The sequence below is a fragment of the Lissotriton vulgaris genome, chromosome 8 (genome assembly GCF_964263255.1).
Source record: "Lissotriton vulgaris chromosome 8, aLisVul1.2, whole genome shotgun sequence".
NCBI classification, from domain to species: Eukaryota; Metazoa; Chordata; class Amphibia; order Caudata; family Salamandridae; genus Lissotriton; species Lissotriton vulgaris.
Genome location: NC_141696.1, coordinates 9,818,723 through 9,844,450, shown reverse-complemented (window position 1 = coordinate 9,844,450; position 25,728 = coordinate 9,818,723). Strand labels below are relative to the sequence as shown.

At 49.8% G+C, this 25,728-nt stretch overlaps 1 protein-coding gene across 1 annotated transcript in view; it reads left to right on the top strand.

The window, feature by feature from the left end:
* LOC147693218 (NACHT, LRR and PYD domains-containing protein 3-like) overlaps nucleotides 1-25,728 on the top strand; it is a 1,290,712-nt gene that overhangs the window by 877,555 nt on the left and 387,429 nt on the right. Inside the window, exons 16-17 of the mRNA XM_086933611.1 lie at nucleotides 4,986-5,159; nucleotides 8,785-8,958. Coding sequence (XP_086789737.1) covers nucleotides 4,986-5,159; nucleotides 8,785-8,958 — 348 coding nt within the window. The remainder of the gene's footprint in view (nucleotides 1-4,985; nucleotides 5,160-8,784; nucleotides 8,959-25,728) is intronic.

Here is a 25,728-nt window from a genome sequence, read left to right as displayed (position 1 = left end):
AGTTGAGACCATACTTGTTTGGCACTCACTTCAAGATTCAGACCGACCAAAAGCCCCTCTTATGGCTTAATCAGATGAAGGGTGGTCCGTTTCCCTACAGGGGATGGACTTTACAGTGGAGCACCGCCCAGGGACTGACCATGGCAACGCAGATGGTCTCTCCAGGTACTTCCACTTAGAACATGAAGACACAACTGGTCAAAGTTAGTCTAATGTCCCTGCGTTTGGGGGGGGGGGTTGTGTAGGAGAGTAGGGTCTGCTATCCTATCGTCACCCCAAATTTTTGCTTTTTGCTTCACTGGTTTATGAATTAATGTGGCTGTGGGCCTGCTAATCAGACCCACAGCCTGCTGTTCTCTCTCTAAATTACTGCCAATGCACTCTAGGTGCATTACGAATTGGAACTGGCTCACCTTATAGGCCCCTGTAAAAGTGTACCATAGGTACCCAGGGCATAGGTGTAGCCAAGGCCTACCACGGGCTGTAGCATGTATTGTGCCACCCCTGGCCTCCATATTTGACACAACTGGCTGATCACTCAGCTGGGGTAAGTTGGTGTAATCACCTCTTACTTAGATATAGTATCCCTATATCTAACCTTAACTGGACACATGTTAACCTATCAGCCACTCATATGGAAGGCCTCTGCAATCCTGGAGGCAGAGTGTGTGGTTTCATGTGAGACGGTGCTCTAGCATGAGCTGAGCCTGTCTGCAGCTGTCGGGAACCACTCCCTTAGCTGTTCCGGGATATTGCCATACCATATACTCTTAAGTGCATTATAATCCTCGCGGTTATTTGCTAACTTTGGTTTGCTTTTATCAAAACATGTTGAGTAAGGTGTCATACGATTTGGAATACTATCCCCTCGACAGTTCTGTTGACGGGGATAACATTCCACCCTTCTAGAGGAACACGACATGTACATAACCTGAACCCCGGTTAAAGTTAACCAGAGCCTTAGCATCGCAAAATGGATGCTGTCACCACAGACACAAGTCTGGCCTCCTGCTGCTGGGAGTCCTTCCAGCGAGGGAGGCTTGGACAAAGGGTTTCCTGCCTTGGGAGGTGCGAGCACCACCCCAGACAGGATTTTGTGTATTGGGTAGGACAGGGCTGAATAGAATCAGACATGCCCGGGGCACACAAGGTGTCCTCGTGCATAAGCCAGTCCAAACCGGTCCTGGGGCTTTCCAGCCCCAGTCTTGGCAAGGAGCTGGACAAAGGAAAGGGGGTGTAACCGCCTCCCTTCCTGGTCCCATCCAGAGGAGGGACCTAGCAGGTGATCCACCCCTCAGATTGGGAATAAGAGTGGGAGCAGTGCCATAGCACCTCAGATCATCCTGAATCAACTTGAAAATAAGAAGACAACTGGACTTCGACATTTTGCTGCACAGAAGACTGAAGAGCATCTCCCTTGTGGCCTAGGAGTGGCCACCCTGTGAACACAGGCACCATCCAGCAACTCGATGTCTGCTTTGCCGCCGCCGCTGCCTCCTGCCGGAGCCCGAGCCCATAGCCTGATGAGACCCAGACTCCCAGACTTCTCACTGCCCGATCCACAGTCCCTGCAAAGAAGGGACCCGCGGAGGCACCGAGAGACGTGGGACCGGACATCTCGAAAGACCCCCGAGAAGCTGACTGCGCAGCACCCGAGGCACCCTCGACACTATGCTTTGGGGATTGAGAATCTCCACAACCGAGCAGCCCTTGCACCGAAGATCAGCCCCCCAGCATCTCCACGATCTGCGTGGGGCCCTTTTGCATCGTGCCACTCGACGCGCCATCCCGGCCACTTGCCACGTGGTCAGCTGCCATCTTGGCAATGAATCCTACAATTTACACTGTGGGTCTAGTTGCTCCAGACTTGCCCTCGCTCTTGTAAAAAGGAGCACCCGCTCTGACCTTGTTGGTCCAAGTGAGAAGCTTGCATCGATTCCTGCGTGGCTTGCATTAACCAAGGCCTGTTTGCTCCGATCAAGACGCCGACACCGCCACCAGCTAGAGCCTTCGTGGGACAGCTCATGACCAATGCCTGGATGTCCTTGACCTCTTTGTGTCCTCGTGGCTGCAGAGACAATCTTCACCTGATCGCCTGTTTGCACCCGACATCGCCTGGTTCCATCCTGGTTCCACGGTAGTCACTGGCTAGTGACTTTGAACATTGTCCCCTCTGCTTTCAGGTCTTCACCACTTCAGATCCACCCTTGGATCCACTGGAACTCTTCTCGTCTCGACGCCTGCAGCATCTTCAGCTCCAAGCACCATCGACCTGCGTGACGAAACCCGACACTACTTCGCACATGTGCACCCGCTTCCTGTGGGTGAGGTAACTCAGCAACGCCGATGTTCCTCTACTGGTACACACCTCTAGTGCCTAGTTCTAAAGTTTTGTCCTTCTAGGTCAGCCGGAAGGTTCCTTAATCACTAACTTTGTAATTTTTACGCACCATTGACTTAACATTGGTATACGCGTGCACTTTCCGCACTGCACCCGAGTCCTGCGAGCCTTTCCCGACTTCTTCACTGTTAGTCCCGAACAGCTCCAGCGATTCCCCAGGCCCTAGGCCTACTTCCTTTCAGCTAGGTGGTTCTTATACCACTATTTTAGAATATGGTTTAGGTGGCCCCTAGGGCTCATCCATATTGTGCCACTTTTGTATATTTAAACTGTGTTTTGTTTTAACGCATTTGCTTCTGTGCTCATAAAGAGTATAGGGGATTTTGTAGTAAATAAATATATATATATATTTTCAATATATATCTGTGTGGTGTCCTTTCATTTGGTGTTCAAGGGGATTGTGTATGGTAAAATAGCTTGCTTCACATGCCTTTACAGAGTTTAGCCTAAGACTGCTTTGTCTACGCTACTAGGATAGCTGGTCTATAAGGTTGACTTACAACCAATCATCATAAGGGTTGCTTGGCATGGTACAAGGTGATCACTAGAACTAGTGAGCATCATATACCAGGCCAACTTCTCACAGTTATTTTTATATTGCAGCTTCTGTGCCCATCTCTTCTTTCTTAGTTAAAAGGACCAGGTGTATCATTGAAACCCTTAGGAGGTTTCAATTTCTTCACATTAACAATTATGGATGTTACTTAGTAGAAGAGATCACATGCTGGGGAAATATTATTGAAATTCGAATATTGAATAATAAGAATTAGTCATAATATAGAATTGTGATAAGCAAGGGTGTTGCGATGGAAATACATACATATTTCAATTTGTGTAACTACTATATTAGGATAAACAATAATGATATGATACACATTAATAGTCGATATATTTAATAGCGTTGTTACGTTTAAATGCGTTTTTATAACGAGGGAGGTTCTAAGATGGAGCCAGCCCAGAACGCTGTGTTTAGATTACCGGTTAATGGGATAAAAGATAAGTTCGGTGAGTACCAGTCATGGCGGTTTTTTATATGCTTTAATGCTCTGTATAAACTTGATTAGCAACGCCGAAACTAGTCCCGTGTCGTTTCTTTTATTTTAGATTACGCATACGAGATTTTTGGGATTACACTTGATGGTTTCAGCTTTGGAGATACGGGCTATGTGCAAAGTCAGGTGAGGCTAGCTTATTCGTTATTTGCGAGAAACAAATAATTCATGGGCTGAAGGGTTTATTGGACAATTCGTTCTTTGCTAGATTTATAATTTCTTAACATAGCTCTAACAACTAAGGCTTGTATATTTTGACCAGTGAATTGAGGAGACCGTGAATAGGTTTAACAGAAAATGTTAACCTTTTTTGCTTAATGGAGGTACTAATGAATAATGAGTTATGGATGTTCAATATGCTTGTCATTTTTAGACTCTCGAGAGTCACGTACGGTATAAGGCTATGATAGAAATGCAGGACGCGCATGTTCGATAAGTGGATTTACATTGATAAACGGGATGTTTTGTTTCAACACTACACGTTTGCTTGGGAGATATGAATGGTATTTTTTTACATAGTTTTTATACTGATTTTGTGTGTTTACTATCTTCAGTTAATAGTAGTTTACCTGTTTTAGTTCTGAGAGGTTTTTATTTTTAGTCCTTGATATTGCTATATGAGTATGTAGTGTAGATTTGAGTTTTATGTTTTTTGAAAGATTAGGTACCTTGATGAGCATCTTGTAACTACTTGAGACGGACATTTCAATTATCTTATAATATGTCTTTTAATAGTAATTGTATATGTATAGCTTTCCTTCCCAACAATATGACTTTGTTTTCACAGATACATTAGTAGGCGTTCTGTACAAGAAGAAACTTCTAGTTCTGTTTTTGAAAGATATCAATATTCAAGGTGATTGAATATATAAAAGATGTTAGCTTATTTTTTTATCTCTGATCTTGGGCCTTCACGTTTCTTTTTCGGTGTTTGTGAAGGGGACTATTTATATTTCTTTGATTGAATTACTCTTTTTCTGAGCTCTTATTCTACCAGCACTTTGGGTGATGGTATACTTGGTTAACTTGATGTCTCATATTTCATTAGACCTATTTGATTGGTTTGCAGCCCTGAAGAAGTCAAAAAGGCATTATATTGCATGACGAAACATGTGTTGGCTGCTTTGCGCTTGTTTTTGACTAAAGAAGTATTGCATTGAATCATTGGATATTTGGATATGGACATCTTTCTGTGCCAAGAGAAGACAATGTATATTAAAGGAAACTAAATAAAATTATGGACATTGAAATGTGAACAAATTACAATACCTTTTGGATTTATTATTGAGTGCTCGGGAAGGGTATTTTTTATATATATTTATTAATATGTCTATTTAGCTCTGCCTCTGCTCTTCTGAGAACTTCCCTCATGAGATTCCTATATAAACAGGGTGTGGTTTGATGTGTAAGGTGCGGATGTGTCACTAGAGGGGATTAAGTCAAGGACGGAAAGGAAATGAAGATAAAACTGAAGTTGTGACGCCCCTGTCTGTGCTCTGCTTTACCCCTCTTCATGTCTCTTCTGTCTGCAGGTTGAATAGCTGCTCCCTCACCGATTCATGCTGCGAAGTCCTCGCCTCTGCCCTGGAAATAAACACATCCCTCACAGAGCTCGGCCTGGGCGGCAATGAAGAAGTGCGAGACACTGGAGTGAAGATGTTGTGTGAAGGCCTAAAATGTCCAAACTGCAAACTACAGATACTGAGGTACAGAGCTGTGCAGTTCTTATCATGTCATTCGTTGATGGGGGCTCACCAGTATATTTTAAAAATACCTTGAAATGTTTACATGATCGCCTCTTTTCTGTTAATGTCGTGATAAAGGCACCCATTAATAACATTTGTGAATTAAGTCAGGTTTGTGAAGTGGGGGCACCCACGCCCCAATCCATGGTCATGAAAGAAGCCCCTGTCATGGTGCAGAGGGGCATTGTTTAAAGCCGGTTTCTCAGGTATTTGGGATAAAATAGAATAGGTCTTCACTAGAGCGCTGGTCTGTCCCTTCCAGTGAGGGTGCCTACCCCACCAGTCTCCCTGCTGTTACCAGACCGGCTGCTGGATACAAGGCCATTGACTGTCAGTGAGACACGAAGGGGCTCAGAGGTGCTCTTCATTCTCTGCAGGGGGCCTCCGAGGCCATCTTCATTGTCTGCAATAGAGAGCTGTATGATGAAAGGCAGAGCAGGCTGCAGAGAAGGGCAACTGTAAGATGAAAGGTAGAACAGGTTTCAGAGAGGGGCAACTGTAAGATGAAAGGTAGAGCAAGCTACAAAGAAGACAGCTGTAAGATGAAAGGTAGAGCAGGCTGCAGAGAAGGGCACCTGTAAAATGAAAGCTAGAGCCGGCTGTGGAGAGCGGTAGGTATAAGATAAAAGGCAGAGCAGGCTGCACAGTAGGGCAGCTGTAAGATGAAAGGTAGCACAGGCTGTAGAGAGGGGCAACTGTAAGATGAAAGGTAGAACAGGCTACAAAGAAGGCAGCTGTAAGATGAAAGGTAGAGTTGGCTGCAGCTGTAAAATGGAAGGTAGAGCAGGCTACAGAGAAGGCAGCTGTAAGATGAAAGGTAGAGCGGCCTGCAGAGAGCAGCAGCAGTAAAATGAAAGGTAGAGTAGGCTGCAGAGAGGGCCAACTGTAAAATGAAAGGTAGAGCAGACTACAGAGAAGGCAGCTGTAAGATGAAAGGTAGAGCGGCCTGCAAATTGTGGCAGCTGCAAAATGAAAGGTAGAGCTGGCTACAGAGAGCGGCAGCTGTAAGATGAAAGGTAGAGCAGGCTACAGAGAAGGCAGCTGTAAGATGAAAGGTAGAGCAGGCTCCAGAGAAGGGCAACTGTAAGATAAAAGGTAGAGCAGCTGCAGAGAAGGGCAACTGTAAGATAAAAGGTAGAGTGGCTGCAGAGAAGGGCAGCTGTCAGATGAAGGTAAGATGTAAGGGTCCCCTTGCTCTATTACATGCCATTAACCTTAGCCTTCTACTCATATAGATCAATACAAGTTAAAAATCCCCTGCTACTACTCATCCGGCCTCCAGCCCCCCCCCCCCCCCCCGAGATCTAATTGTGTAAGTCCGCTTTTCCTTAAGCTTCAGCCTACAAGTGGCATTATTGCTCTGTAAAGACCTGAATCACGTGCTTTCTTCCCATTCAGCATCCCCGTGCTTGAAGCTCAACGTAACTACTTGAGGAATAAAATCGCATACGTCTTCCTCCTCCACCATCATTTGCCTGATCCTCACAATAAAGAATAAGTGCATCCACACTAGCACTTCTCAGCCTTCAAGAGCCCCCCAGTTATTTCCAAATCATTGAGCCTTGGTGCGCGCCCCAACCCTCAAAACTCCTGGTCCCCCCCTCACCCCACACACACATTAGTTGTTTTTGAATTGTTATTATGCCACTGGGAGCACTGAGTCACAAAACTAAGTGTCAACATTGAACAGGGCAAAGCATTAACCCAACCTTTCCTTGACTCCGTTTCAGACTGCTCACACTGTCCTGAAGATGATCTTAACCTGCTAAAAGATCGAAACGTCTTTGACCCTCCCAACAGAAATCCCTCTATTGTATGTAATTGCCTGGAGTCCCTTTGGTTGTTTATGTGATTTTTTTATATTTCACTTTCACTAAGTCACAAAACGCACTTTTTTTACTTATGTGAGCACCTGAACGTATTTTGACAATATAAAAATAAAAATAAAAATATACATGTCGCCCTGCAACTCTGCTCCCATATTGATTTAGCTTCTATTCTAAAGTATACAAACTATTGCTCCCCATGTGTGTGAAAAACACCCCAGTTCACACACACATATAGAGTTATATGTAAATACTCTTTTTTTGGACCTACTTAGGCCACCCCTGAACCACTGTACTCTTTAAACATATCACAACCCCAGGTTCACTTTACGGGGTACCCTTGTTCTCTTATACTACTGAGACAAGATTATATCACCATCTAACCAAGCACTTCAAGAAAATTCAGCTGCAATGTCATTTAAATACTTTTTTACTTGAAAATAAATCGCCAACCATGGCCCAGGAATAAATAAATAACCAAGCTTTTAAATTAATATGAAGATAAATAACACATTTTAAATCCGGTTTGTCACTGAAGATCAAGGAACTGTTTTAAGGCGGATGTGAACAATGTGCACAGGCCTTTGAGTGCCCCTGCTGTAGGATGTGGAGGGCGGAAACAAAGTGTGAACAAGGTTACTTTTAACAGACCAATGGTTGAAGATTTCTAATCAGAAGCCCGTCTATGCTACATAAAAAGCAGTGTATTACTAGGCAGGTCACTGCAACAACTGCTAAAGTTGTGACTTTTTTAATTGGTAAGGTGCACAACCTTGTTTTTCCAATTTTATGGTGTTGTTTGACCAAATCTTCAGGTGCTCTACAGGTGGCATCCTCCGGCCTCGGACATTTGTGTAATAACTGGGACCGTGCTACTAATGGTGCATTAGTTGCATCCCTGTAGGCACACTTGTGCTCCTCTGTTGAGAAATGAGGATTCCACACTAGCTCATGTTCAAAAAGAACTTCATCTTTTATTGTTCATATTCTTTGAATTTCTTTCATTCAATAGTTTCAATTCTTTCAAACAACATTACTAAAGCATACTCCAATGCATTTCGGGCGCATACATCGCCCTTCTTCAGGGAGTGGTACTAGGAAATAAACAATAAAATATGATATAGCCTCATGCTGTGTGGGTCACAGCATAACATGTATGTACTTGTACTTATAATATGGTTGAGTGCTCGTCACACGTGTTAGACATTGAAAATCATAATGTGAGCTACTGTATGTGGCGTGTTTACAGGACACCTTATTACCTTAATGCCCACAAATGCCTAAGCTTATAAGGCCAAGCAGAACCAAAATATTCAACACTTACATGTCGTCTAACCTTGCCGAGTGACAATCTACAAATGAAAACCAACATAACACCAGCGTTATAAATCACGTTGTATTGCTTCATCTCACAGAGCCCATAACCTCCACGATCTTAAGTCTCCTCTATCCTGCTTACCAGCGTGCTCTGATCTCCGTGTTCATAAAAGTTGTGACTTTACCATTTACACCACAGCAGAGGGTCTCCAGCATAAAACATATATTAAAATATTTATGTAGATTTAGCTCCGCCTCTGCTAGTCGGAGAACTCCCCTCATGAGATTCCTATATAAACAGGGCATGGTCGGATGTGCAAAGTGGGATGTGTCACTAGAGGGGAGTAAGTCAAGGACAGGAAGAAAATAAAGATAAAACTGAAGTTGTGACACCGCTGTCTGTGCTCTGCTGTACTCCTCTCCATATCTCTTCTCTCCTGCAGGTTGGATCTCTGCTCCCTCACGAGTTCATGCTACAAAGTCCTCGCCTCTGCCCTGGAAACAAACACACCCCTCACAGAGCTCGACCTGAGAAACTATAAAGAGCTGGGAGACACTGGAGTGAAGAAGTTGTGTGAAGGCCTAAAACATCCAAACTGCAAACTACAGACACTGAGGTACAGAGCTGTGCAGTTCTTATCACGTCATTGATTTCTAAATATATATCGTTGATGGGGCTCAAATGTACATTTTAAAAATGTATTTAAATATTAACATGAATGCCTCTTTTCTGTTAATGTTGTGATAAAGGCACCTGTTGGCCCTTCTGGCAGGTTCACCCCTGAACTTTTTGCTTTTAATGGTGACCTGGTGATGGTGATTTTTTGGGTTCTGCGCACTTTCACTGTGTCCCAGTGGAAAGTGCGGGCGCACTCTGAGTGCGTGGAATGAGGTTGGCCTGCCCTCCCATAGGAATATATAGGGAATGCCTGTGTCCCTGGTAGTTCCTGATGCGTGAGGCGTGCATGCTCGAGTTTGGTATGTGCGAACTCGTGAGAGTGAATGCTGCGCAATGGAATGTGCGGCGTGTATGTGTCTAGTGGGGAAGTGCCACTTCTAGACATGGCTGTACATGTGCTGTGAGGGTGCTGGAGTGTGATTGGCTGGAGCTGGCTGGGATGCCAGGCTCCAGGATGTCTGGATTGGTTTGCCCAGTGGTGAGTGCTGAGATTAGCATGCTGATGGCTGGGGAGGGCTGCACCTGGTTCCTGAATGGGGCTGGGCTTCCCCCACACAATACTGGCTCCGCCCCCTGTGGTGCGACTGATGACCCTAGTCCTGCCAGTGAATGAAAAGGGTGATTGAGCACATCAAGGGTGCTCGAAAACCAGCTGTGACTCATTTCTCCCCCACCCTGCACAAAGACAAAGGAATGTGGTGTATAAAAATGGGGCTGTGTCCCCACAGAAGTTGTTCTTTCCTGATCCTGTCTGAGGGGGCCTGCTGCTGCTGGTGCCAGGAGGAACAGCCACTTGGACTGCCTCCCTGCCTGGAGGGCCAGTGAGCTGGCCCCTGGCCCAGCCTTGCCCCCCGCCTTGCTGCATTCCTGGAGGACTTTTGCTGGGCTTGTTGGCCCCTTGCGCCGGGGAGCGCTTTATTTGGGCCTCTAGCGCTTGAGAGCGCTTTATTTTGTCCTAGCGCTGGGAGCGCTGTATTTTGGGCCCACAAGCGCCTGTGAGCGCTTTATGTATCCCCTACAGCGCTTGGGAGCGCTTTATTTTCTGTTAGCGCCTGTGGGCGCTTTATCTTCCACAGCCGGTGCCCACCCGGCATTGTCCCGAGAAATGTCTGCATTTTGCCGTGCCAGTATCGCCGCCGCCGCCCGGCCAGTAGTCATGCAGGCCGGGGCCGGGGTGTTCGGACAGCTGGAAGCCCAGGCGAGTGCCTACCTCACCGTATTATTGTAACTGAGGGAGCCTACCCCTCGTGTGTCTCCCCAGAGGACACCGCCGCAGCCCAGAGCTCTTCCCGGCCACAGAGACAGTCCCGCAGCGTCACGAGCCGCGCCGCGCTGCGCTGGGATTGGACCCAGCGCCAGCGTCGCCTTCTGATTGGCCGGTGGGAAGGAGACCGGAGGAAGCAGGAAGCGAGTCAAGGTGCAGGCGGGGCTCCGGTGTTGGAAGAGGAGCCCCACCCGCAGCACTAGCCTGCCCGCTGGCAGGAGAAGCAGAGTCCGGCCAAGCAGAACTCCGCAAGCCCGGTGAGTGGGGGCCCATGGTGTTTGGTTGGGAGAAGGGGGGGGCGTCGGGGCACAGTGCCAGTGCCCGCCCCCCCCGTGCTCTCTCTCCCCGAGTGAGGGAAATTGTTGGTGAAGAGCCTACCAAGGCTCCCGGGGGCAGTATTTTAGTTTGAGTCCCCCGAGAGGGACTCCACCAAAATCCTGGGGGCATTTGTTGTTGAGCCCTGAGAGGCTCAGGCGACACCTTTTGTTGAAGAGCCCCGGGAGGCTCGAGGCGGCCCTATTGGTCCACAAGTCCCCCGTGAGGGACCCCACCGCCCAGTGAGGCTGCATCCCTGTTTTGAGGGCCAGGGAGGCTCTAGGGGGCAATCAGTGTTGAGAGCCCCGAGAGGCTCACGCCGCACCTTTGGTTGTTTAGAGCCCAGAGAGGCTCTTGAGGGCATTTTGTTATTACGAGCCCAGAGAGGCTCTGGAGGGGCACAGTTGTTTGTTTAGAGCCACGAGGCTCTTGGGAGACACAAGTGCTTTGTGCAGAGCTTGAGAGGCTCCAACGTTGTCCCCACCATCATTGCTTCACAGCTGCCCAGCACTTCGTGGGCAGCTGCCATGTTTAGGCCCCTGACTTTGGGACACAGGACATCCTAGCCCCAACAAGGCCAGTTGGCCTTTGGACAGTCACAGGTGGTGACTAATGTGTATTTTGACGCAATTGTTCTTTTCCTGCTCCTCTGAATGTGTTTTTATGCGTCATATGCCTTGTTCTTTCCCTACACCTCTGAATGTATGTTATGCATCATGTGTTATGTGCTTATACCCCTACAGGTACTGTGATACTTAGGTGGTTGTTTTTCTCCTAGTACAGGTGGTGCTAGTGAGGTCCTGGTTCGCTGCGTGACCTGTTCCTAAGGTGGTTAGGGTTGCGTAGGTGGTACTTACCTGTTACCATTGATTACTGGTTGTGTGCTTTATGTTCTATTTTGTGCTACAGTGATTTATATTCTAAGTGCTGATTCTACCAAGTGCTAAGTTCTAAAAGTGCATATTCCTGACAGTGGTCCATGTGGCCCTGTCTTGTACATTTCCCCTGTATATTCTGCCTGTGCCTGTTGGCACATTGTAAAGTGTGTGTTTTCATCTAATGTGTTTTGGTATAATACAAAGGCTATTTTTACATATAACCGTGTGTGGAGTTTCCTTTGTGGTGGGCCTTGGGTGTTGTTGCTGGGGTGCATACGCAAATACTTAACTCACATCGCCTCCAAGTTTAGCCTTGCTGCTCGCGCCTCGTTACCAAGAGGGTGAGCAGGGGTTATCTTGGCGTGTAACTCCCTTGCCCTGACTTAGGAGTGGTGGTCTCTGACTGACTTTGGCGCAAGCCCTGGCCAGCCAGGGATCCCATTTCTAACATTGGACGCAGCGGTAAGGATAAGGATTTGTGTTTGCGTTGTACCACGGTGGCAACTGGCCGTACTACAAAACTCTGCATTTTAGATGACCACATTTTGGGGATTATTGTTTTTGAAGTTCCATATTTCTTCTCCTGAAGGTATCCTTGTGTAATTGTGTCCAGTGCATTTGTTCCCCTGCCCCGCGCCCAGAGTTTGGTACCTGTGTCACGTGTGGTCAGGTTGAGGAATCAGGGGTGATAGAAACTGCCTTACCAGTCCGAGGGGGGGGGGTTGTATGTGGATGAATGGTGTGTGGCACTAGACAAGTGAGTGTGAGTTCTCTGTGAGAGGGAGCTCACTGAATCCTTTTGTGAATTGTGTACTCCTGTTTAAGCTCAGACCCCTAGGTTCCCTGTGTAATCTTTTCTCAGAATGTCCGCCAAGATGGAGCCTGTTTTTGATCTCAGTGATCTAGTTTGGTACAATATGCAGGAGTTGGAAAGGTTCTGTAGAGAGAGAGACATAGGGGTGGATGGGTCAGCTACTAAGTACGAACTTAGGAACTACTTGGTCCAATGGTGTAAGGAACAAAGGGATCTTGAGCGCAGGGAGGAAAGGGCCCGGGCCTCAGACCAGGAGGGTGGTGGGCCTGTGGGGAGCCCTGAAGATTCAGAAGAGGAGGGAGAAGATATCAGTACCTGGATGCCAGTAGAGAGTGAAGACCCCATAGGTAGGGAGTCCCATGCTGGGTCCAGTGTAGGAGGCAGCGCCTCATCCCTTTCCCTGTCCCCAGAGGAGTGGGAAGATAGTAGGAGAGAAAGGGAGCACCAGCTGGCATTAGAAAAGCTCAGGTTCGAGCATGCCCAGGCTATGGCACAGCTCGGCGTTAGAAAGCAACAGCTAGAGACTCAGAGGGTCTTAGCGCAAGAAAGGATAGAGGAGGCTGAGAGGGCCTTCACCAGAGAGAAACTACCTCTGGAGGATAGACTATCCCCTGCGCGCAGTTTTAATTTTCTGGACTCCCCAGGGCGGGTTGAGTCCAGTGGTGGCAGCTATATAGATTTCAGTGTAGGAAATCCCAGTCCCAGTTCCCCCAGTCTGGTACCTGTTTCCCAAGAGGAGGAGTTAAGGTTGAAGTTCAGGGACAGTAAGAAACTGTCTCACCAGTCTTGGGAAGAGTTTCAGGATGAATGTTGTGATACACTGTGGGCTTGGGTAAAGGTTCACACTGACTCTGATTTTGACAGACTGTTTAATCTGATAGTCAAAGAACACCTGCTCAGTTGTTGTTCACCAGGGTTGCGCCAACACCTGTTGGGGTGGGTATTGTCTGAGGCATGTGAGCTTCCAGATGAAGCAGACCGCTGGGAAAGGGCTAGAGGTTCTCTAGAGTCATTAGGGAGTGACTCCAAAAGTAGTGGTTCAGGTATCTTCCAGCCCAGCGTGGTGGAAGAGGCTCAGTGTAGCCCAACTAGGTCCCAGGATAGCGAGGAGGGTGTAGGGGCTCACTGCCTGGCTCAGTGGAGCAGGAGTGAGAGGGAGACCGATGGTCCCCAGACGCCTGAAGCCCTGCCTCAGGACTTGGATGGTTTCTTGAGGGAACACCAGGTTGGGGACCTAGGCTGTCCTGTTAGTCCATTTGAGGAAGATCTCCTAGTGTCTAGGGAACCTGGAGCATCTGTAACTAGAGCTCCAGGGGTTCCAGTGTCCGGCAGTGCTACTCCAGGAGGGAGTGCACAGAAGTCCGAAGTGAGGAGTGATTAGGGGACGAGTTCCCCAGTGGATGAACCAGTGGACCAGGGACTAGCCAGTTGGGCTAGATCTTCTTGGGGGGACCCGGGTGGCGCCACTTCTGGTCTGGGGGATCTTCCCGCACTGTCAGGTGGACAGGGACAAGAGATCTGCTCCAGACAGACAGTCAAACAACATATGTGTCATTTGTTAGCCTCAGGGGGATGGTGTGTGAGTCCCCAGAAGTCCTGGAGTGCCAGGCAATTGCTCCACCAAAGGTTTTAGATCAGAGGTTGTGAGGCCAGGTTCAGGATCAGCCTGACCTGAAGGGTAGGACGACTGTAACCAGTGTCCTGACCGGTTATTCTGCCAGAGGAACTTCTCCAGTTGGGAGAGGGCAGTCCTCTGGAAGGGGGCGCAGAGGGTGGGAGAGCCCACCTCTGACCCTGGTGCAACCTGAGGTGGTAAACCCTGGGTTGGAGTGGCGTTGTAAGGGTACCCCTCGCAGAAGGAGGAGGAACCCTAGAAGAAGAGGTAGGGAGAGGAGAGCCTTCCCTGAGACTCCTGGTCCACCTGAGGGGATAGACCCTAGGCGGGAGAACCAGTGGCAGTCTAGTCCTGTCTTGCAGACAGGAAGAGTGGAGAATGGCTACTATGTGCCAGGGGTTACTACCCCCCGCTCTGCGAATAGGCAAGTACCGGTGGCACTTGGGTGTCCCAGGGACTGGTCCTGGCCGCGAACAGCTCGGGAGTACCAGTGGGGTAGCCCAGTTGGTCCAGACAGTGTTTTGAGAAGGAATCCTATGGGTTCACCGTGGCAGAGAACAGGAGGGTGTCCCTGCAGTTGCGGGCCCGCATCCGTGTTCTATCGCCCCAAGCAGGGAAGTCCATCACGGTGGTGATTGGTCTCCCCTGCGTTTTGGCTGGAAGGGGGTTGTGTTGGACTTGGCCCTTCTGGCAGGTTCACCCCTGAACTTTTTGCTTTTAATGGTTACCTGGTGATGGTGATTTTTTGGGTTCTGCGCACTTTCACTGTGTCCCAGTGGAAAGTGCGGGCACACACTGAGTGCGTGGAGTGAGGTTGGCCTGCCCTCCCATAGGAATGCATGAGGAATGTCTGTGTCCCTGGTTGTTCCTGATGCGTGAGGCGTAAATGTAATGTATGTAAATGTATAGGCATTTATATAGCGCACTACTTACCCGAAGGGTCCCAAGGCGCTTCGACCGCTGCAAAACCCTTCCTGGCTTCCCTGAGAGATGATCCCTTAATGGGTATCTCCAGGGTGCGACCAGGCATCCCCGGCGGTCTGGCGGGGCCGTTAGTGAAGATGAGGCAAGCTAATGCCCAGAGTTGCCGAGTGTGATCGCTGATCAGAGTGGGCACCGAGGCGAGAGAATTATCGAGTCCGCTGACCCAGGTCCAGAAACCTGCCGCGCCGGGATTCGAACCCTGGTCCCGGGCTGTCCTCTGCTCTTGGGTCTGCCGCCTCTAACCAGTGAGTCACACTACTTCACTTGCTCGAGTTTGGTATGTGCGAACTTGTGAGAGTGAATGCTGCGCAATGGTATGTGCGGCGTGTATGTGTCTAGTGGGAAAGTGCCACTTCAAGACATGGCTGTACGTGTGCTGTGAGGGTGCTGGAGTGTGATTGGCTGGAGCTGGCTGGGATGCCAAGCTCCAGGATGTCTGGATGGGTCTGCCCAGTGGTGAGTGCTGAGATTAGCATGCTGATGGCTGGGGAGGGCTGCACCTGGTTCCTGAATGGGGCTGGGCTTCCCCCACACAATGCTGGCTCTGCCCCCTGCGGTGCGACTGATGACCCTAGTCCTGCCAGTGAATGAAAAGGGTGATTGAGCACATCAAGGGTGCTCCAAAACCAGCTGCGACTGGTTTCTCCCCCTCCCTGCACAAAGTCAAAGGAATGTGGTGTATAAAAATGGGGCTGTGTCCCCACAGAAGTTGTTCTTTCCTGATCCTGTCTGAGGGGGGCCTGCTGCTGCTGGTGCCAGGAGGAACCGCCACTTGGACTGCCTCCCTGCCTGGAGGGCCAGTGAGCTGGCCTCTGGCCCAGCCTTGCCCCCCCCCTGCCTTGCTGCATTCCTGGAGGACTTTTGCTGGGCTTGTTGGCCCCTAGCACCTGGGAGCGCTTTATTAGGGCCTCTAGAGCTTGAGAGCACTTTATTTTGTCCTAGCGCTGGGAGCGCTGTATTTTGGGCCCACAAGCGCCTGTGAGCGCTTTATGTATCCCCTACAGTGCTTGGGAGAGATTTTTTTTCTGTTAGCGCCTGGGGGCGCTTTATCTTCCACAGCTGGTGCCCACCCGGCATTGCCCCGAGAAATTTCTGCATTTTGCCGTGCCAGTATCGCTGCCGCCGCCCGGCCGGAAGTCAGGCAGGCCGGGGGAGGGCCGTTCGGACAGCCGGAAGCCCAAGCGAGTGCCTACCTCGCCGTATTATTGTAACTGAGGGGGCTACCCCTCGTGTGTCTCCCCAGAGGTCACCGCCACAGCCCCGAGCTCTTCCCGGCCACAGAGACAGCCCGCAGCGTCACGAGCCGCGCCGCGCTGCGCTGGGATTGGACCCAGCACCAGCGTCGCGTTCTGATTGGCCGGTGGGAAGGAGACCGGAGGAAGCAGGAAGCGAGTCAAGGTGCCGGCGGGGCTCCAGTGTTGGAAGAGGAGCCCCACCCGCGGCACTAGCTTGCCAGCTGGCAGGAGAAGCAGAGTCCGGCCAAGCAGAACTTTGCAAGCCCGGTGAGTGGGGGCCCGTGGTGTTTTGGTTGGGAGAAGGGGGAGGCATTGGTGCACATTGCCGGTGCCCGCCCCCCCATTGCTCTCTCCCCAAGTGAGGGAAATTGTCGGGTAAGAGCCTACTAAGGCTCCTGGGGGCAGTATTTTAGTTCAAGTCCCCCGAGAGGGACTCCGCCAAAATACTGGGGGCATTTGTTGTTGAGCCCTGAGAGGCTCAGGCAGTACCTTTTGTTGAAGAGCCCCGATAGGCTCGAGGTGGCCCTATTGATCCACAAGTCCCCCATGAGGGACCCCACCGCCGAGTGAGGCTGCATCCCTGTTTTGAGGGCCACGGAGGCTCTAGGGGGCAATCAGTGTTCAGAGCCCCAAGAGGCTCACGCCGCACCTTTGGTTGTTTAGAGCCCAGAGAGGCTCTTGAGGGCATTTTGTTATTACTAGCCCAAAGAGGCTCTGGAGGGGCACAGTTGTTTGTTTAGAGCAACAAGGCTCTTGGGGGACACAAGTGCTTTGTGCAGAGCCTGAGAGGCTCCAACGTTGTCCCCACCATCATTGCTTCACAGCTGCCCAGCACTTCGTGGGCAGCTGCCACGTTTAGGCCCCTGACTTTGGGACACAGGGCATCCTAGCCCCAACAAGGCCAGTTAGCCTAGGGACAGTCACAGGTGGTGACTAATGTGAATTTTGGTGCAATTGTTCTTTTCCTGCACCTCTGAATGTGTTTTTATGCGTCATATGCCTTGTTCCTTCCCTACACCTATGAATGTATGTTATGCATCATGTGTTATGTGCTTATACCCCTACAGGTACTGTGATACTTGGCTGGTTGTTTTTCTCCTAGTACAGGTGGTGCAAGTGAGGTCCTGGGTACCTGCATGACCTGTTCCTAAGGTGGTACTTGCACGTTACCAGTGATTACTGGTTGTGTGCTTTATGTTCTATTTTGTGCTACAGTGATTGATATTCTATGTTCTAAGTGCTAATTCTACTAAGTGCTAAGTTCTAAAAGTGCATATTCCTGACAGTGGTCCATGTGGCCCTGTCTTGTACATATCCCCTGTAAATTCTGCCCGTGCCTGTTGGCACATTGTAAAGTGTGTCGTGATAAAGGCACCCATTAATAACATTTGTGAATTAAGTCAGGTATGTGAAGTGGGGGTACCCAAGCCTGAATCCATCTTCATGAAAGAAGCCACTGTCATGGTGCAGAGGGGCACTTTTGAAGCCGGTTTCTCTGGTATTTGGGCTCAAATGGAATAGGTCTTAACTAGAGGGCAGGTCTGTCCCTTCTAGTGAGGGTGCCTTGCCCACCAGTCTCCCTGCTGTTACCAGACCGGCTGCTGGATATGAGGCCAATGACTGTCAGTGAGACACGGGGGGGCTCTGAGCCCCTCTTTATTGTCTGCGGGGGTAGGTTCCGGGGCCCTCTTCATTCTCTGCGGGGGGGATCCCGGGCCCTCTTCATTCTCTGCTGGGGTGGGCTTCGGGGCCCTCTTCATACTCTGTGGGGGGGCTCTGAGGCCCTCTTCATTCTCTGTAGGGGGTTCCGAGGCCCTCTTCATTCTCTGCAGGCGGGCTCTGAGGCCCTCTTCATTCTCTGTGGGGGGCTCTGAGACCCCCTTCATTCTCTGCAGGGGGCTCCGGGGCCCTCTTCATTCTCTGCAGGGGGGCTCTGAGGCCTTTTTAATTCTCTGTGGGTGGTTCTGAGGCCCTCTTCATTCTCTGCGGGGGGCTCCAGGGCCCTCTTCATTTTCTGCGGGAGGGGGGTCTCAGAGGCCCTCTTCATTCTCTGCGGCAGGGGCTCTGAGGTGCTCTTCATTCTCTGTGGGGGGCTCTGAGGTGCTCTTCATTCCCTGTGGGAGGGCTTGAGGCTCTCTTCATTCTCTGCCGGGGGCTCTGAGGCCCTCTTCATTCTCTGCAGGGGCTATGAGGTGCTCTTTATTCTCTGTGGGGGGCTCTGTGGCGCTCGTTATTCTCTGCGGGGGGCTCTGAGGCCCTATTCATTCTCTGGGGGTGTTCCAAAGCACTCTTCATTCTATGTAGTGGGGGCTCTGAGACCCTCTTCATTCTATGGTGGGGGGTCCACGAGGCCCTCTTCATTCTCTGCGTGGGGGGCACCAAGGCCCTCTTCATTCTCTGGGGGGATCCGAGGACATCTTCATTCTCTGCAGGGGGCTCCAAGGCCCTCTTAATTCTCTGCGGGGGCCTCTGATGCTCTCTTCATTATCCTTGGGGGGGCTTGTAGCGACAGGATAATTAATTTTATTCTGATTGGTGGTGACTATGGTCCACTGCCATCGTAGTATAGTGATGAGGTCTATATTTCTAACTTTATTGTACCTGTTGGCAGGGTCTGCCCATGCATTTTAGCAGAGTTTTGTATCTTTTTCATCTTTCTCGGGCCTAAAAGGTCTAAACAAGAGAGAGTCCATTTTTCTTTTCTACCTCGGCTGTCCGAGGCGCTTGTAGGTCAGAAGTGATCTTCAGTTTTAGGCTGTTATTCACTAGGTAGAAACCGGTGAAGACTGGCTCTTATCAAAGAAATGTGCTTGCTTCTCGAACTCTAGACGCAACAGCAGATGGCCACTTTGGGAGCGTCGGGAGTGCGGAGCCCGGTACAGGAATTCGGTGGGAGGTAGGCTGCTGGTTGGAAATTTCCATGAAGAGAGAGCGTTCTAAATTATCAAAGAGCAATGAAGCAGGGGAAGAGATGGCTTTTTTTGGAGAGGTTGAAGTTACATCCAGAAATGGTCTTTGTATCGATTGCTGATAAGGTGGTTCGTGGATCGATTGCAATTCCATCAGCAGTTGGTCCGTTAGTGAGACGGAAGTTATATCACCAGTTGGTTTTCAGAGAAGGAGAGACGTTGGAGTCGTGTGGGACTAGCAGCAGAGACTATTAAGTTACCATCTGGGATTGTTGAAGTTGAGGATCGAAGAAGGGTTCGAGTGTTTTGGAAGTGGTGGCATCCTTGAAAGAGCCTAACGGTGCAGACGTGTATCCGTGGGTGCAGAGTAGAGTCCTGAATGAGCCGAGGCAAAGACGAGAGAGGGACACGTTCACCTGCCAGAAATGGGATGCACAAGTTTCAAGTCTCGAGTTGAGGTGTCTAGGATAAGTCTCTGAGTTCTTCTGATCCTCTCTGGCTCCTCCTTCCCTCGAGTTGAGATGTCTGGGATAAGTCTCTGAGTCCTCGACCTTCTGATACTCTCTGGCTCCTCCTTCCCTCGAGTTGAGATGTCTGGGATAAGTCTCTGAGTCCTTCTGATCCTCTCTGGCTCCTCCTTCCCTCGAGTTGAGATCTCTGGGATGAGTCTCTGCGTCCTTCTGATCCTCTCTGGGCCCTCCTTCCCTCGAGTTGAGATGTCCGGGATATGCCTCTTAGTCCTTCTGATCCTCTGCTGGCTCCTCCTTCCCTCGAGTTGAGATGTCTCGGATAAGCCTCTGAGTCTTCCCCCTTCTGATCCTCTCTGGCTCCTATCTCCCTCGAGTTGAGATGTCTGGGATAAGTCTCTGAGTACTCCCCCTTCTGATCCTCTCTGGCTCCTCCTTCCCTCGAGTTGAGATGTCTGGGATAAGTCTCTGAGCCCTCCCCCTTCTGTTCCTCTGCTGGCTCCTCCTTCCCTCGAGTTTAGATGTCTGGGATAAATCTCTGAGTCCTTCTGATCCTCTCTGGCTCCTCCTTCCCTCGAGTTGAGATGTCTGGGATAAGTCTTTGAGTCCTCGACCTTCTGATCCTCTCTGGCTCCTCCTTCCCTTGAGTTGAGATGTCTGTGATAAGCCTCTGAGTCCTCCCCCTTCTGATCCTCTCTGGCTCCTCCTTTACTCAAGTTGAGATGTCTATGATAAGTCTCTTAGTTCTTCTGATCCTCTCTGGCTCCTCCTTCCCTCGAGTTGAGATCTCTGGAAGGAGTCTCTGCGTCCTTCTGATGATCTCTGGCTCCTCCTTCCCTCGAGTTGAGATGTCTGGGATAAGTCTCTGGGTCCTAACACTTCTGATCCTCTGCTGGCTCCTCCTTCCCTCTAGTTGAGATGTCTGAGATAAGCCTCTGAGTCCTTCGGATCCTCTCTGGCTCCTCCTTCCCGCAAGTTGAGATGTCTGGGATAAGTCTCTGAGTCCTTCTGGTCCTCTCTGGCTCCTCCTTCCCTCGAGTTGAGATCTCTGGGATGAGTCTCTGCGTCCTTCTGATCCTCTCTGGCTTCTCCTTCCCTCGAGTTGAGATGTCTGGGATAAGTCTCTGAGTCCTTCTGATCCTCTCTGGCTCCTCCTTCCCTCGAGTTGAGATGTCTGGGATAAGTCTCTGAGTCCTCCCCCTTCTGATCCTCTCTGGCTCCTCCTTCCCTCGAGTTGAGATGTCTGGGATAAGTCTCTCAGTCCTCGACCTTCTGATCCTCTCTGGCTCCTCCTTCCCTCGAGTTGAGATGTCTGGGATAAGTCTCTGAGTCCTTCTGAACCTCTCTGGCTCCTCCTTCCCTCGAGTTGAGATCTCTGGGATGAGTCTCTGCGTCCTTCTGATCCTCTCTGGCTCCCCCTTCCCTCGAGTTGAGATATCCGGGATAAACCTCTTAGTCCTTCTGATCCTCTGCTGGCTCCTCCTTCCCTCGAGTTGAGATGTCTGGGATAAGCATCTGAGTCCTCCCCCTTCTGATCCTCTTCTGGCTCCTTCACTGGAGTTGAGATGTCTGGGATAAGCCTCTGGGTCCTCCCCCTTCTGTTCCTCTGCTGGCTCCTCGTTCCCTCGAATTGAGATGTCTGGGATAAGTCTCTGAGTCCTTCTGATCCTCTCTGGCTCCTCCTTCCCTCAAGTTGAGATGTCCGGAATAAGTCTCTGAGTCCTTCAGATCCTCAGCAGGCGCCTCCTTCCCTCGAGTTGAGATGTCTGGGATAAGTCTCTGTGTCCTCACCATTCTGATCCTCTGCTGGCTCCTCCTTCCCTCGAGTTGAGATGTCTGGGATAAGTCTCTGAGTCCTTCTGATCCTCTCTGGCTCCTCCTTCCCTCGAGCTGAGATGTATGGGATAAGTCTCTGAGTCCTTCTGATCCTCTTTGGCTCCTCCTTCCCTCGAGTTGAGATGTCTGGGATAAGTCCTTGAGTCCTCGACCTTCTTATCCTCTCTGGCTCCTCCTTCCCTGGAGTTAAGATGTCTGGGCTAAGTCTCTGAGTCTTTCTGATCCTCGCTGGCTCCTCCTGCCCTCAAATTGAGATGTCTGGGATAAGTCTCTGAGTCCTTCTGATCCTCTCTGGCTCCTCCTTCCCTCGAGTTTAGATTTCTGAGATAAGTCTCTGGGTCCTTCTGATCCTCTCTGGCTCCTCCTTCCCTCGAGTTGAAATGTCTGGGATAAGTCTCTGAGTCTTCACCCTTCTGATCCTCTCTGGATCCTCCTTCCCTCGAGCTGAGATGTATGGGATAAGTCTCTGAGTCCTTCTGATCCTCTTTGGCTCCTCCTTCCCTCGAGCTGAGATGTATGGGATAAGTCTCTGAGTCCTTCTGATCCTCTTTGGCTCCTCCTTCCCTCGAGCTGAGATGTATGGGATAAGTCTCTGAGTCCTTCTGATCCTCTCTGGCTCCTCCTTCCCTCGAGTTTAGATTTCTGAGATAAGTCTCTGGGTCCTTCTGATCCTCTCTGGCTCCTCCTTCCCTCGAGCTGAGATGTCTGGGATAAGTCTCTGAGTCCTTCTGATCCTCTCTGGCTCCTCCTTCCCTCGATCTGAGATGTATGGGATAAGTCTCTGAGTCCTTCTGATCCTCTTTGGCTCCTCCTTCCCTCGAGTTGAGATATCTGGGATAAGTCCTTGAGTCCTCGACCTTCTGATCCTCTCTGGCTCTTCCTTCCCTGGAGTTAAGATGTCTGGGATAAGTCTTTGAGTCCTTCTGATCCTCTCTGGCTCCTCCTTCCCTCGAGTTGAGATGTCTGGGATAAGACTCTGAGTCCTTCTGATCCTCTGCTGGCTCCTCCTTCCCTCGAGTTGAGATGTCTGGGATAAGCCTCTGAGTCCTCCCCCTTCTGATCCTCTTTGGCTCCTCCTTCACTTGAGTTGAGATGTCTGGGATAAGTCTCTGAGTCCTTCTGATCTTCTCCGGCTCCTCCTTCCCTCGAGTTGAGATGTCTGGGATATGTCTCTGGGTCCTCACCCTTCTGATCCTCTACTGGCTCCTCCTTCCCTCGAGTTGAGATGTCTGGGATAAGCCTCTGAGTCCTTCTGATCCTCTCTGGCTCCTCCTTTTCTCGAGTTAAGGTGTCTGGGATAAGTCTCTGAGTCCTTCTGATCCTCTCTGGCTCCTCCTTCCCTCGAGTTTAGATGTCTGATATAAGTCTCTGAGTCCTCCCCCTTCTGATCCTCTCTGGCTCCTCCTTCCCTCGAGATGAGATGTCTGGGATAAGTCTCTGAGTCCTCCCCCTTTTGTTCCTCTACTGGTTCCTCCTTCCCTCGAGTTGAGATGTCTGGGATAAGTCTTTGATTCCTCGACCTTCCGATCCTCTCTGGCTCCTCCTTCCCTCGAATTGAGATGTCTGGGATAAGTCTCTGAGTCCTTTTGATCCTCTCTGGCTCCTTCTTCCCTCGAGTTGAGATGTCTGAGATAAGTCTCTGGGTCCTTCTGATCCTCTCTGGCTCCTCCTTCCCTCGAGTTGAAATGTCTGGGATAAGTCTCTGAGTCTTTACCCTTCTGATCCTCTCTGGCTCCTCCTTCCCTCGAGTTGAGATGTCTGGATTAAGCCTCTGAGTCCTTCCCCTATTGATCCTCTCTGGCTCCTCCTTCACTCGAGTTGAGATGTCTGGGATAAGCCTCTGAGTCCTTCTGATCCTCTCTGGCTCCTCCTTTTCTCGAGTTAAGGTGTCTGGGATAAGTCTCTGAGTCCTTCTGATCCTCTCTGGCTCCTCCTTCCCTCGAGTTTAGATGTCTGATATAAGTCTCTGAGTCCTCCCCCTTCTGATCCTCTCTGGCTCCTCCTTCCCTCGAGATGAGATGTCTGGGATAAGTCTCTGAGTCCTCCCCCTTTTGTTCCTCTACTGGTTCCTCCTTCCCTCGAGTTGAGATGTCTGGGATAAGTCTTTGATTCCTCGACCTTCCGATCCTCTCTGGCTCCTCCTTCCCTCGAATTGAGATGTCTGGGATAAGTCTCTGAGTCCTTTTGATCCTCTCTGGCTCCTTCTTCCCTCGAGTTGAGATGTCTGAGATAAGTCTCTGGGTCCTTCTGATCCTCTCTGGCTCCTCCTTCCCTCGAGTTGAGATGTCTGGGATAAGTCTCTGAGTCTTTACCCTTCTGATCCTCTCTGGCTCCTCCTTCCCTCGAGTTGAGATGTCTGGATTAAGCCTCTGAGTCCTTCCCCTATTGATCCTCTCTGGCTCCTCCTTCACTCGAGTTGAGATGTCTGGGATAAGTCTCTGAGTCCTTCTGATCTTCTCCGGCTCCTCCTTCCCTCAAGTTGAGATGTCTGGGATATGTCTCTGTGTCCTCACCCTTCTGATCCACTGCTGGCTCCTCCTTCCCTCGAGTTGAGATGTCTGGGATAAGCCTCTGAGTCCTTCTGATCCTCTCTGGCTCCTCCTTTTCTCGAGTTGAGGTGTCTGGGATAAGTCTCTGAGTCCTTCTGATCCTCTCTGGCTCCTCCTTCCCTCGAGTTGAGATCTCTAGGATGAGTCTATGCATCCTTCTGATCCTCTCTGTCTTCTCCTTCCCTCAAGTTGAGATGTACGGGATAAGTCTCTGAGTCCTCGCCCTTCTGATCCTCTGCTGACTCCTCCTTCCCTCGAGTTGAGATGTCTGGGATAAGCTTCTGAGTCTTCCCCCTTCTGATCATCTACTGGCTCCTCCTTCCTTCAAGTTGAGATGTCTGGATAAGTCTCTGAGTCCTTCTGATCCTCTCTGGCTCCTCCTTCCCTCGAGTTGAGATGTCTGGCATAAGTCTCTGAGGCCTTCTGATCCTCTTTGGCTCCTCCTTCCCTCGAGTTGAGATGTCTGGGATAAGTTGTAGTGTAGTTCCTATTTTCCAGATAGGCCCTGCGCATTGGAATAACATAAACAGCAGTGTAGACGTAGGAGTGCGGTCTTCTAGGTCTCTACTGACTATGTTAGACTTAATTTAGGTTTGCGCCAGCTAGCTCAGAGGTCACTGGAAACTTTCTTGACTGAATAGGAAGTGATCAGCTTCCCTGGCTCAGACAAGAAGGGATTCAGCTTCCGACAACCGCATTAACATGACAACTTTGCTCCTCAGAATAAGAGTTAATCTCTAGAGTCGTGTGAAACAATAGAAAGCTATTTCACTCAGTCAGTTGTGCGGAATTACTTTCACCAGTATGCAGAGAATAGAGAGATGGGCGTTTTCAATAAAAGATATTATTTATTGAGCAGTCTTCCTTCTCATGCAAGGGAAATGAATTGCCGCAATTGCAGGTTTTGTTACTATAAAAAGTGCGTACAGTAATAGGAGTATTACGAAATAATACTCTAAAAGCATTGATATGGTTTCTTAGCCATACGATAGTTAAAATGAATAAAATATATACATTCATATCTACATTTGGCTAACGTCCTCAACTGGTGCTTCTAACTACGCCTACCCCGGTGTACCTGACCTAAGCCTAATACATGGGAGGGAGTAAGTAAGTAGCAGTTTAAGTTAAGTTGGTTTTTCCAAGGGTTTGCTTCAAGAATTCTCTCTAAGGGTCTAGTCAGCACCGTACCTCTGGAATAGAATGTTGGAGGTCGGGTATCTCCTCTCAGGACTCGATATTCCAGTTACCCGCAAGGGTAGGTGGAAACGCCGGAGCTGGATTTTCCCGGCAGGAGAAAAGACAGCGTCTTTCTCAGCGCGGCAAGGAGGAGGAGGGGCAGCGTCCGTGGGCTTCTCGCATCTGCTGGGCTCTGCAAGGGACAGCTGTTCTGCTCCTGTATTCACCACCACCATCGTGTTTGCTTAAGGCAACGTTGGTATTATTTATACCTGAAAGGTGCCGAGTTTGACGTAAGTTTTTGGACATAAGACGTCAATAAAGATGTCACTAAGAACTGGTCGTTCTTACAGTGCTCGCAAGAGTTATATTACTAATCAAAACAAAGCAAGCGGGGCTTTCCCAGGTTGCTGGGGGTTTGAGCTGTCGAAAGAACTCGGTGTGTTATCTAGGAATCTAAGGAAGTAGCTTCTGCTGTGTCATGTACTGTAATGAGCTGCAGAGACGAGTTACTGAAATATGGCTCTGATCGTTTATGCCATTATTGGGATATGTATTGATTATAGCCATATAGGGGCATAAGGTCACAATATTGATCGGGGTCCTAGATAGAACACAACACCCACTCCACGAATTTATGTCCATCAAATTACTAAAAAACTA